This window comes from Sinocyclocheilus grahami, unplaced genomic scaffold (assembly GCF_001515645.1).
Source record: "Sinocyclocheilus grahami isolate Dianchi unplaced genomic scaffold, SAMN03320097.WGS_v1.1 scaffold396.1, whole genome shotgun sequence".
Classification (NCBI taxonomy): domain Eukaryota; kingdom Metazoa; phylum Chordata; class Actinopteri; order Cypriniformes; family Cyprinidae; genus Sinocyclocheilus; species Sinocyclocheilus grahami.
The window spans coordinates 458,158-472,020 of record NW_015505575.1 but is presented as its reverse complement, the minus strand read 5'-3'; the positions used below and the strand labels follow the sequence as shown (position 1 = coordinate 472,020).

Here is a 13,863-nt window from a genome sequence, read left to right as displayed (position 1 = left end):
TTTTTTTTTTTTTTTTTTTTTTTTTTGGAATGTAAAGTTATAATTTTATATTTGCTTACATTAAATGTATTAATTTAAGAATAATAAAATAGTAAATAATAGAAATAATAAAATCATTTAAAATGTTGTAATGTTGTCATTTTACATTGTTTTATGTACAGTATTTTACATAATTTTAAAATTAATGATTTATTATAAATTTTTCACATAGAAATGATTATTTTTCATCAAATACTCAGTTTAAAAATTGGCAATAACAGATCTTAAAAGGTTACAGGAAACTCCAAGACTTTCACAACAGAAATGTCACAGAAAACCAGGTGCAGCAGCGCTTTGGGCAACCTGAATTGGAGTCCCGGCTTGAGGTCCATTTTCACATTGCTTCCTGTCAACTCTACACTGTTTTATGTAATAAAGGTCAAAAATAAAAAACAAACAAAAAATCTAAATAATGTAATAGACTGAACCGCCTAAACGGTTGTTGTAAGCTTAGAAGTATACAAATGATAATTAAGAGGACGATTCTAATATTATCTCCGTAAGTAATGCATCTGTCTGATTAGTTATACCACACAGTACAATCCTGTAATAAGCTTTTTGAGTCTCAATGAACACCAGAGGGAAATTACCCACAGGACAGTCTCTTCTGTCTCAGCTGTCACTCACCCACTGGTCCTTTCTGATTGATGAAGATCATGGTACGGTTCGTGCCGTCAGTGTTGGCCATGCTGATGTTATTTCCGTCAGTCCAGTACAGCTTCCTGGACATGAAACAGTTAACAAAAGAAGAATGTTAAAGGTGGGGTATGCAATTTTTTAAAAACGCTTTAGAAAACTGATTCAGGCCGACTAGCAAAACAAACTTGTAGCCAATCAGCAGTAAGGGGCGCGTCTACTCATGATGTGGAGGAGAGAGTGTTCAGTCCGAGCCGAGCAACAGAAAGATAGAGATGACGGATAAAAAACTAAAAGAGGAAAACATCTGCGGAACAAACGAAGGCTTAAAGGGGTCATATGATGCTATTTTAAATATCATTATTTTGTGTATTTGGTGTAACAGAATATGTTGACATGCTTTAATGTTCAAAAAACACATTATTTTTCAAACACTGTACATTATTGTAGGTCCTCTATGCCCCGCCTCTCTCAAAAACGTCATTTTCAACAAAGCCCCCTCCTTTGACAAGCGCAGTCTGCTCTGATTGGCCAGCTGACCCAGTGCATTGTGATTGGCCGAACACCACAAGCACGCGTCGGAAATGTAACGCCCCTTACCATAATCGCTTCAGCTTTCAAAGTAAATATCAAGACAGTTAAGAATGTCGTTAGTTTTACCATCAGTTTAAGCCCGCAAAGGGCAACAGAGTCACGTGACAGACACAGTGATGATGCAGTACACAAGCCGCGGTTAAGACAGCTGACGTGCTATGATTTCTGACAGACAGTTCACTCTCCTGTGATGTGACCCTGTTCCCCTCACACACACACACACACGACGCGTTACTCTGCGCTGCGCAAAACTCCACATTTGAACAGTCAATAGCAAATACTTAAACTAATAACAAAACATACTTACAGTCGCTGATTCAGAAGCGCCAGATTGTCAAAGCAAAGTCGGAATGGACCCTTTTTTTTTTCTTTTAGAAATAGCCTTTGTGCACAGCCAGCCTTGTACTCTTCTAGGTTCAAAAAACTGTCGTCCATAAAATGCGTTGCACAAATTCGAACATCTGGGTTGTGCTGTTCTGTTGTAAATAAATCTTAACCAATGATTCCTAATTGCATCTACTTCCGGAAGGCCAAATAAAGTGCTTTTGCTTTCGCACTGAAACACACAGCGTCTCCCTGACATGGCTGCATCAACACTACTGCTGTTCCTGAAACCACGCCTTCTTTCTTTGCGTGCACATTTGGGCCACATTATGCTAATATTTACTCATAGTGATGTAGGTATGTGGGGGCGTGTTAGAACGAGCCGTTTTAGGTAGGTGTGGTTGACTCTTAACTTTATAAAGAATATCTCTTTGGATTTGAGACTTTAGTCTTTGCAACTTTACTTTACTTTACAACACTCCAAAGACAAATTGAAATTGCATCATATGACCCCTTTAAGGCAAGAAGTAGGACCCGTGTAAATATCGGATCAGCTTTCCAGCACTGGAGAGAACTCGAGGAGCGGAAGGCCTGCGATCGGACGCCGAGGCTGCTTTGTTTCTTCTCGATAGGTGAGTAACACCGTGTCTGCGCCGCAACAGCTAAAGTCTGTCTAGTACACTGGACGTGACAAAGCGAGCGTTGAAAATCATTTGACATTTGTGTCAATACGTCACGAATAGAATGCAGCAGCAGTTTTTTGTCGGGGATTTGTCGTGTTGTGCCGCGCTGCATCCAGTGTAGACCATAGATATGTATATATATATACTGTATCAATGGTGTAGACAGCATCACTGATTATAATGAGTTCTATAGTATTTTGTCGTGCCGCGCCACTCGTGTCTAGTGTAGACACGGTGTAACATTGGGTTTTGCTTTGTTTCACAGAAATAATCGTTGCCTGGGTTGCGTACATATGTGTGGGGCGGAGCTATCAAAATAGGGGCGAGACCCTATTGGGGTAGGGGCGTGTTTGTTTTGGTGATTTCAAATATCAACATTGGCTACCAGAAAATGCTTACCCCACCTTTAAGCAGGTTATATCCCATCATCAAACATTCCACTTAATTAACCAGAGTAAAACTGAAATCCCAATATGGCCTTGTGCAATTATTAAATCATGATTTAATTATTTGAGCAGCATGTGCTGAGTGCGTCAAAGTGAATGTGCTGCAGTTGAGTTTCTTCTGAAAAAGAGTCAGTGAACAATTCATTTTAAATGTACCATTTAAGTAAACAAATGTTCTTGTTCATTTATGTCGTACACAGAGCTTTGACATTTAAAAACATTTTAAAAACTCATGTGAAAAGCCTCTTAAACAATACTGGAAATGTTGTCTTTTTATCTTTTTGCAGCATATTAGATATATTTTTCTCCTTTTCATGCAAAAAAAACCCAAAATCAAATGGAAACTTTCCTAAAGTCTGTACTCTATGTCATTATGTCTTTCAGTAAAACATGAGAAAACGAGTGCATGCGGTCGCATCCTGTTTTGCATCTTTTAAGAAGTCAGATGTGTTCGTGTGTTAGTGTTCTGGGGTAAATATCATAAGTGTTTGTGGCATGAGTGAACTCACCCCAGTATGGGATGCAGCACGAGGCAGTGGGGTTTGTCCAGGCCCTGAATAACAGCGTTTTTGAAGGAGCCGTCCAGTCTGGCGACGTTGATCTGTTTCTTATTGCCATCATAGCTGGTCCAGAAGAGATTACGTGACACCCAGTCCACCGCCAGACCATGTGCGTTGGGAATATCTGATCACACGCAAGACACACCAGATAACCATTTCCAGATATTAATTCTTTGAATCAACATAATCGGATAAGAAAAAAACTAATCTAAACATTGTGCATTTCTACAGGGATAAACAGCTGGATGAACAGAAAGACGGATGGTAAAGTGTGACTCATCATTTCATCATATAACCCAACATGTCTGTAATTTGGTTTTGAGGGCTGTGCTAATTTTACTTAAACAGCACTCTCTAAAAACACACTCGACTGTAAACACGACAGCAGTTCTCAATGGGACAGTTCATCAAAAAATTTAAATTCTGTCATCATTTATTTACCCTCATGTCAAAAGATGATATTAAAAAAAAAAATCAGTGGGGTCCAAAACAACAAAATATCTTCCTTCTGTGTTCCACAGAAAAAAGAAAGTCATACAGATTACATAGACAGCGCATCGTTCATTCTGACAACCATGATTTCTAGAAATTTAGTCTCACAGCATAACTGGTCATAATTACATTTTTATTGTGATAACAATAAAATAATAAAATAAATAAACTTGTGAAATTGAACAAGTAGTCAAAACTACTATTGCTGTAGTTTTTGAAAGAAGTCTCTTCTGCTCACCAAGGCTGTATTTATTTGTTCAAAAACACAGTAAAAACAGTAATATTGTGAAATATTATTACAATTTAAAATAGCATTTTGTATGTGAATACATGTTGTAATCTATTGCTAATCTATTGCTAAATGTAATCTATTGCTGTGATGCGCAGCTGAATTTCCAGTATCATTACTCCAGTCTTCAGTGTCACATGATCTTCAGAAATCAGTATAATATGCTGATTTGCTGCTCAAGACACATTTCTGATTATTACCAAAATTAAAAACAATTGTGCTGCATAATATTTTTGTGGAAACCTTGACACATTTCAGGATTCACAGATGAACGGAAAGTTGAAAAGAACAGCATTTATTTGAAACAGAAATCGTCTTTACTGTCACTTTTGATCAATTTAGTGCGTCCTTAAGGAATAAAACTATTAATTTCTTAAAAAAAAAAAAAAAAAAACGTAGTGACCCCAAATGTTTGGACGGTAGTGTATTAGAAATTAAACTTCTGCTTATGCAAAATGTAAATCTGAACTAATAACGCCAGGAACATTAAAAGCTAAAACAGCTAGTGATGTCAGTCAACATCAACAGCAATGTACATTTCTAATAACACAGTATTCATCCCAGGTAGCAAATCCACTAGCAAAGGAATGGAGTAATTATCATATTAAACCAACTCAGTCAAATAAAACTACTGTCAATTATTTTCTGTTGTAGATGTGCAACTGCTTTTATTCCAATCAAACTGAAGTCAGCCTGAACGAGCGTCATACCTGCAGACACCACCGTCTCTATTCCTGTGCCGTTGATGAAGGCCCTCTTGATTGTGTGAGTCCGAACATCTGACCAATAGATGCGCTGCTCCAGAGCATCGTAATCCACAACCGTCACGTTGTCGATGTCGGGGACAGTGAAGGAGATGATGTAGTTGTAGTACGGATTATAGACGTCCACTCCTCTTATCTCAATCTGACGGGCGTACAGCAGGAACTGACGCGACTCTGGAAGAGACACAGAGACACCCGTCATGACTGGAGCCAAAAAAGAGCCAAATCAAACCAGACAAAAGAGATTCCTCCAAGGCAATGTATTTGAATGTCAGCAGGATATGAAGATCCATTAACTGTTAATGTCAAACTAAACATCTGAAAATAAATCTATTTATTATAAGAAAGGCTGTCTAGAATCCCTAGTATCCCTGATTTCTCTGTGTATTTAAGCTCTTGTGCTTCAGTCATGTTTTGTGAGTCGTTGATTTTACTGGTGTTCTTGATTTTTTGGTCAGGGTTGGCCTTCGTGCTTCCCCAGTCTGGATTATCTGTGTTTTTGCCTGTTGTTATTAAAGTTGTGTATGCAAGTGGATTCTTTCTCTGCCTTGTTCCTACACACCCGTAACACATAGACAGTATGTGCAATTCTTCTGCACATAGATTTCTATTGTAAGAGCATTACAGTACTGTATATATATATATATTGTTTTTACAAACTAAGAAACAAATCTATTTTCTGTGGTAATCAATAGTAGGTAAGGCTGCAAAGAAGCGAAGCAGAGGTATCGATCGATCAGCTAAAGAAAAAACAAATCCAGTGGACAGTAAGCCTATTACATAGACAGTATTTATATCCTTAACAGTTTCATTGTTATTATTCTGCATTATTTTTTAATTAGCTTTTATATTTATAATTTGAGTTTTCATTTTAATTGAAGTTTGTTTTTTTTAAGTAATTTTGATATGAGGTTTTGACATTTTTATTAGTTTTGTAGCGTCTGGACCAATCAAAAACACAATTTTTAATTTGATTTAACAAATCAGTTATTCATTATATTAACAAGTCGTCACAGACCCCTCACCCGATAGACTGGGCGCCAGGATGTCTGCGAATGACCACAGGCCACTGGTTACCATGACAACCACGACACCTTTGCTAGACCAGAGCCATTTACGACCTAATGGAATGTGAGTATGGAAAATCACTGCCTTTGAATTAGAAAGAGACACAATGCCCAGTAGAAATTTTCTTTTTCATCAACCAACTTCAGCAAAGATCAACTTGAACCTTTGGACTGCATCAAGCCTTTCTTTCAGACAGACGAGACGTGCAAGTATTCAAACTTAGTCTTATTAATTGATACATTAGGTATCATTTGCACCTTTTTACAAAGGTGTGTTTGAACTAAGAACCTGATGTTTCCTTCAGGCGGTAGATCTGCTGAATATGCAAAAGGTTCCATAACTTCATCCCTTATTTCTCTCCTCTTTACGGCTTAAGCTTCAACCCTTTCCTATACCAACTGTATGTGTGTAACGTTCTTAGAATTGACAGACAGTTGACCCTGAGAGGTCAAGTAAATATCTACAGCGGATCTAAATATTTATAATTAATTATAACTAGTTATGATTAATTATTCATATTTCCCCATGAGCTGATTCGCTACAGTTTTTTTATATTTCTATTTAGCTTTTCTATTATTATGTTTATTATAGCTTCTATTTATTTGATTTCAGTTTGAGTAATTTAGTACTTTAAATGAAACTTATTTTATTTTATTTTTTTCTATTTTTAATTAGTTTTTCATCAACTTGTTATATTTTATTTCATTATTTCAATGAACCAAAAATAAGTAACGAACCCGCACACTATCAATACTTGCTAATTCTTAAACTTTATTAAATGCAACGTTTCGGTCCACTGACCTTCATCAGGCAAAAATATATATATTATATATAAAAAAATATATATTTTTTTTATGCCTGATGAAGGTCAGTGGAACGAAACATATTTAATAAAGTTTAAGTATTAGCAAGTATTGATAGTGTGCGGGCTCGTTACTTATTTTTTATTCAACTTTTTGTTTGATTTTGTTCCCATGCACCTATCGTCTTTTCAGACGTTTACGTTGATTGATTATTTCAATGAACAAAAACTATTTTTATTAGTTTTAGTTTTAATTCACATTATCACTGCTAGTTTTCATTCATGTAGGACTATATCAAGAAGTCCATAAAAAAACACTTCTGCAGATGTAAAACTGCATACAGCACAGATTCTGTCAGGTTGTGAATCAATCTGGAGATGATTACCGTAGCAGGTGTGGTTGTCCTCACTCAGTCTCATGAGGTGTGGGCAGGCACAGGAGAACGTCTGATTATAGTTGATCAAGCACAGGTGAGAACATGGACCCAAACCACCATTAGCAGCACACGGGTTTGGCGCTGGAGAAACAGAGAGAGATGAGAGGCACTGAAGCTTTATTGTCTCATCACCACATTCAAATTTATTGCCGACACCAAGAAACCGAACCATCTGACACAGCAACGCAGATTAATTGGCCAACGTTTGGCTATTTTGATATTATGGGCATTTGCTCTTAGATGAATTATTCATGATCTATATCTACGCTGTTCGAGAAGGACAGGAAGTATGATGAAAAAGTAAGAATGAGAAATCCAAAGGTTATGAGTTCACAACAAACAAAGCATGTCCAAACCAATTCATCCCGTGTCTGCTCCTGTCAGAAGTCTGCCTCTATAAGATGAAGTCAGTGAGCTAAACTATCATGACAAGTTTGTTCACACGCTGCTTTATTAAGTGCCAAACACCATCAACACGTGTGTCCATCAAGAAGACTGGCTGCTCCCTCAGTCTGAACTGCGATCTTTCAAAACGGATCAAATGAATCACTAGAAACTACTGCGTCACATGCATGCATTGTGATGAGCTCAATTTGCTAAGATCTCAAGAAGTTGAGAGAAATGACACTAATGATGAAAAGTATCAGAAAATAAGTCACAATTGTACCCAATATGTGTATTTAATGTGTCTTTTGTAGTTAAGATGATTGTGCTGTTAGCTTAGCAACCTGCTAACGTCAAACTTCCCAAACCAGTCGAGCTCAAACGCAAATTCATTGGTCACCTCAATCATGCAGTCACCTGTCAACAGAAGTTTAGACTTCATGTTTTCAACTCAGAGAAAAAAATCAAGGATGGATCTGATCACAACAAACAGTAATCTATCAGGGGCCCATTCTTCGTACGTCGCTAACTCAGTTAGCTGGATTTGATTGTTGATGATTTGGCTTGATCTTGGATTGTTTGGTTCTTCGAAGCTCATCCCGGAGTTGCTGTCATAGCAACAGGTCCTTAAACTTAAACCTGATCGGGAGCAGGCTAATTTCATGTAAACAGGATTAGATTGCATCTTTTTAATCAGAATTCATACTTAAAATCTGTCCCAGCCACCGCTACTTTATTACAAGAGTACCCTACTAATCCAGGGACAATAATTTAAAATATTAATCATTTAAAAATAATGTTAAGATAATATAACAATGTTGTGTAGTCTTTAATACTATAGACAGCCAGTTTTACTCACTGAGAGATTTATTCGTCATAAAATTATTACTTCATTATTGTATTAGAATCTTACACACATGCTATACAGATAATGTAGAGTCGTGCATTAATTTGAGTGGTGACAGATATTATGGGAGGGGCTTGATGGAGCGCAGGAGATGCAGATAACATGATCGTGACCCTTAAGAAACTTTAATTAATGCTGTCACATAACAAATCTGTTCAAATATAAAATTAAATGAATTGCTAATTACTACATTGAAATAAAAATGTAAAGCCTGTACAAATATTAGAAATCGTGATTATAAATAATTCTATTTATATAAATAAATAAAATAATAATAAATGGTCTGTTATAACATTTATGTAGTTTTGTTCACTTGGCTGTTTCCTTATAAAAGTCCAAAAATGTGTAAAGTTTTTCGTCAGGTGTCTTTATTAATTATATGATGTCATTACGTTGCTGTCTTGCTGCCAGCCAATTGCTGCATTGCTGATCGTGGTTTCGAGTATCGATACATAGCCCCTTTTAAACCAACCCATGAACACGCAATTATCTCAGATAACTCAATCCAGCCATACTAATCATCAACAACAGGTGCGTTTGAAGAACCTAGCCAGATCCTGATTAGCGCGATGATATCATCTTAGATGTGACATTTCATCTCGGCTGTAATAAGCGACGTACGAAGAACGGGCCCCAGGATGTGCTTCCAACGCTATATATTATTGTAGCTCTGTGTAGACTATCAGCACTGTGATTGACATGACCAATGAAATCTTCAGAATCGGAAAAACTCACGCTACTGGAATCAACTTTTGGAATCCATTAGAAGTATTTTGAATCAGTTAGTCTTTTACGAAAAGGTGGTACGGTAAATTGACGGTATTAGATACTACGGTACTTTGATATATCCCACTGTTTTCCTTTGCCGTGTGAAACAGCCATTAGTAATATCGATATCAGAGTAACGTTGGAATAAAGTTTGAAGATTACCTTGCGGTTGTCTAGATGGGTGGTACACCTGCAGGTCGAAAGGTTGAGTGTTTGTTCTCTGTACCACAGTGACATTGTTTCCTGTCCACTTGTTGGCCTTGGCCAGCGTGTTTGTGCGCCAGTCTGTCCAGTAAACCTCTCCTCCATACATCGTCACAGCAAACGGGTGCGAGAGATACTCGTGTCCTCTGAGCACCTCGATCAGTCCGGACCCGTCATACTTAGCTGAATAGATCGCATCAGATCTGAGCCACGAGACATAAACAAACCATCACAAAATGGAACGATTCTATGATATCAGGTAGATTTTAGCCACCGTGTTTACAAAGTTTCACTGTCAACGGTTAGGACAAGAATGTCCAGTCCTGCTCCTGGAGGGTCACCTGACAGCAGAGTTTATCTTTAGCGCCAAACCAGTGAAACAAGGTCTACAGGATCACTAGAATCATCTGTGTATTGGAGCTAACCTCCAAAGTGGCCCTCCAGGAGCAGGACTGGACACCCCTGGGTTAGGGATTGGGATAGTGTCAGGGCACGGACATGGGTAAAACACATCCTATTGTATGAGGTGAGTCTTCACACATCACCTGGCATCGATCCACAGAATGCGGCGCTCCAGATAGTCCACAGTCAGTCCGTTGGGCCATCCTCCACTGCCCGTCTCCTTATGGATGGTGCGCCTGCCATGTCCACTCATGGACGCAGCCTCTATCCTGGGCATGCTGGCATCCCAGTCTGTCCAGAATAGGATTCTACAGAGTCAGAGCACAGATGAGGGCTTTTTAAAATGCTGCTGTCAAAAGTGTTTTGGTCGCAGCATTCTTTTATAGCACTTGTATTCTTTTACTGTTTTGGAAAAGGGCAGCGTCAACATTCTTTAGAATTAGTTTTGTATTTGGAACAAAATAAGGGTGAGTAAATTATTTTCATTTTACATTTTCATTCTTGGGTGAACTATTCCTTTGAGGGCACTTGAAACATTAAAATTAAAATAATAATAATAACAATAATTTAAAATGACCACACAGTGAAATTGTAACAGCTCTCACTGTAGCAATCAAACTACAACAATTCTCCTGACTTCAGAGGTAGCACCTACACAGGCATCTTACACATATCATTAATATTATTTATTAATAATACAGTTATTACTTTAATACGAATATTACAATTATTGATGAATTAAAGAATACTACAATAACACTGTGGCAAGCAGGGCAGAGCCGCTCCAAAACAGAGCGAGGCCAGTGCCGCGAGTAGGGATGTAACGATTCACTCAACTCACGATTCGATTCACGGTTTTGATTTCACGATTCGATTAGATTCACAATTTTTATTTTACAAAATGAGATTTAAGACAAATTATACATTTAATGTGTCCTTTTATTATTGCTTGGACAAAATGCTGCACGTTTCTTTGTGAAATTGAAATATAACACTATAATAATATACTAATATAGCACTTGCATATCATTGCTCTTTTGTTGGTTTTGATTGCTTCTGTTGCCCTCATTTGTAAGTCGCTTTGGATAAAAGCATCTGCTAAATAACACAATTTAAATATAATGTAAATAACAAAACTAAACTGAAATTTTAAAACAAGCCGCAAATCAAATAAATAAGTATGTTAACACAAAACAAATCTCTTCATATAAACAAAATAAGGCTTTGTCTGTGCTCTTTCCATTTAAAATTAGAGGCAACTACTGCATTTCCATCATGATCCAAAAAAAGATGCTGCATACATGCAACAATCTAACATTATACACTATACATTTTTTTTAATCTAAATTCGATTGTATAATTTCGAAATTTAAAGCAAAAACAGAATGGTTTGACTTCAGTTTTTTGAAACTATACATAAAAAATATCTGCATGAAACCGAAACAGCAGACGAGCTGAATGAGCCGCAGATTCACTCTCTGCCAGCAGGTGGCGCTTAAAGTGTTTCCTTGGTTTCCGCTGTAAACAAAGCAGCGCTGCACTTATAAACTTTAATATGCATTATACAGAGGCAAGATTAATAGAAAAAATACCATCCAGGGCTGTACAGCGCACGTGCTACGAAAAAACTGGTCTGTGCGATGAATAAATGTACCACTGTAGCACGCGTGCGATACAGTTTTGCATGTTCATAACACAGCCGCTTAATAGTGTGAAGTGATTTCTTTGTGCTTGTTTGTGTGTGTGAGATTGATTATACTTGGTAGTTAGGGGTGTGCGATATGATGATTTTTGAATGTCTCCATGATCTGCTTTTGAAGAAATATCGTTGCATCGTGCTACAGCGCACATTCTATCAGCTGCAGTTCTGGCGCCTCCCTCCGTCTCAATATAATGTACAACGCCACATGCATTCACATCAGTGTTAGCTCAGCGGTAGAGTTACTCTCACGGAACACTGCACTTATGCGCAATCACAAAACTACATTATTTCCATCTGCTTTAAAGCAATACCGGTTAAACATTTAATTCACGTGCTGCTCTGCATGCGCTTTTTCTGAGTGCGCACTCAAGAAGCGTGCTCACACTGAGAGCCTGTCAAACAGCGCCTGATTGATTTAGCGTCTAATACTGTCAAAAACACACAAGGTTTACATATAAACACAGTTGGTTATGTCTGAAATGAAAGTAAACAGTTGAGAGAGAAACGCGTGAAGCTTTTAAAGGGACAGTAGCTAATAAATATGCTGCCACCTGTCATTAAAGGGATAGTTCACCCAAAAAATTTAATTTCTGTCATTATTTACTCACTCACATTTTGTCCCAAACCTGTATTAATTTCTTTCTTGTGCTGAACACAAAAGAAGATATTTTGAAGAATGTGAGTAACCAAACAGTAGCTGGTCCACACTGACTTTTACAGTAGGAATAAAATACCATGGAAGTTACTGTGGACCAGCAACTGCTTGGTTACCCACATTCTTCAAAAATAACTTTTATGTTCAACAGACAAAATCAATTAATTCAGGTTTAAAACAACTTGAGTAAATGATGGTATAAAAATGAAACTATTGAAAGACAGATGATCTTTTAATGTTAATAAAACAACAAAACACAGAAAAAAAATCACTCACCTCTCTTGACTGATGAACTTATCTGTACTTTATTTGAGTTTTTATATTTCAGCCAACTTTTACTTTTACTTTTACTCCACTACATTTCCTAATTCAAATCTATACTTTTCCTCCGATACATTTCCCCGAAGCATATTCATTACTTACTACAAAATAGTCAGAAGTCAGAAGAACACGGACCGCAGGAAAGCAGGTTTGACAAATCAGTGGTCTGCCGTCTGCAATTTAGACTCATGCTCATGTGCAAACAAGTGCGCGCAGCCGCACACAACCGCGGATGATTAATTTCCCACTCAAGTCGAGTCTGGGGTGTGTGACATACAGTATATCTTCTGCGATAATATGGTAAGTGTTGTTGTAATGATGTGCAATCTGACATTATCAAGTAGGCTATATCACCAAATCACACACAGAGTGCACGCAACGTTGATTTATTAGTCTATTAAAACTCAAAATTCCAGGCATTCTTAATTGTGGACGGCAAAAATGCTTCTGTATGATTTTTATATTTATATAATGTAATATAGTTAACTTAATCTATATCACACAAAGAGTACGGTTTTTCTGCAGATATCAGCATGATAACACATTTAATAATAATTTTATACAAGTTCAGTAAAGCAATAAGTGATTTACATTTTAGACATAATATTGCTTGTTTTTGCTCAAATTTGCCAACAAAAATAGTTCCAAACAAAGATAACAGCACTGTTTTTCGTCTCTGAGCAATGGTGTTTACTTGTTGAATGAATCAGCTTTTTGAACGAATCGGTTGAATAAATGATTCAGTGATTCACTCGTTAACACCGTCCAATGCTTTGTTTCTGAATGAATCAGTCGTTTGAATGAATCGGTTGAATCTCAGTGACTCACTCATTAACAGTCACTTGCTGACACCTACTGGCGGTTGTATTTTCACATTTCGACTATGTTTTTCATGTTTTAAATTATTTCAAATATCAGTATTCAATGTTTTATGTTAAAAACAAAACTTTAGGCCTATTTATGCATCTGTAATTGCAGGTTAAATGCATCCATGTCCCCTCTGAGATACATTAAACTGTAGGCTAAATGCCATTTCAGATACAGATTCCAGAAATGTTTTCTTATGTTGGAATGAAAGACCCCAAGTACTGGATGAAGTGCTTCTTAATCTTACCCAAAAATACAAAATGGAAGAAAGAGTTAAAACTGAACACAATCTTGCTACTCAAGCTGTGTATGAACATTTTTTATATATATATATTTATTTACTTGTACTATTACTTTCAATACTTAAGTACGTTTAAGATTTAAAAAATACTTTTCATACTTAAGTACAATAAATATCACATATTTTAAGACTTTTACTCAAGTACTATTCTAAACGGTGACTTCAACTTCTATACCAGTCATTTTCTGGTAAGATATCTGTACTTTTACTTGAGTATG

The 13,863-nt window shown here is 36.9% G+C and overlaps 1 protein-coding gene across 1 annotated transcript in view; it reads right to left on the bottom strand.

The window, feature by feature from the left end:
• The window catches only part of LOC107550324 (low-density lipoprotein receptor-related protein 1-like), a 112,802-nt gene that overhangs the window by 14,190 nt on the left and 84,749 nt on the right, over positions 1 to 13,863 (bottom strand). The window contains exons 24-30 of the mRNA XM_016231596.1: positions 10,189 to 10,201; positions 9,943 to 10,107; positions 9,356 to 9,600; positions 7,084 to 7,215; positions 4,774 to 5,001; positions 3,232 to 3,406; positions 667 to 761 (exon numbers count right to left, since the gene is read on the bottom strand). Of these exons, the coding sequence (XP_016087082.1) occupies positions 667 to 761; positions 3,232 to 3,406; positions 4,774 to 5,001; positions 7,084 to 7,215; positions 9,356 to 9,600; positions 9,943 to 10,107; positions 10,189 to 10,201 (1,053 nt within the window). The remainder of the gene's footprint in view (positions 1 to 666; positions 762 to 3,231; positions 3,407 to 4,773; positions 5,002 to 7,083; positions 7,216 to 9,355; positions 9,601 to 9,942; positions 10,108 to 10,188; positions 10,202 to 13,863) is intronic.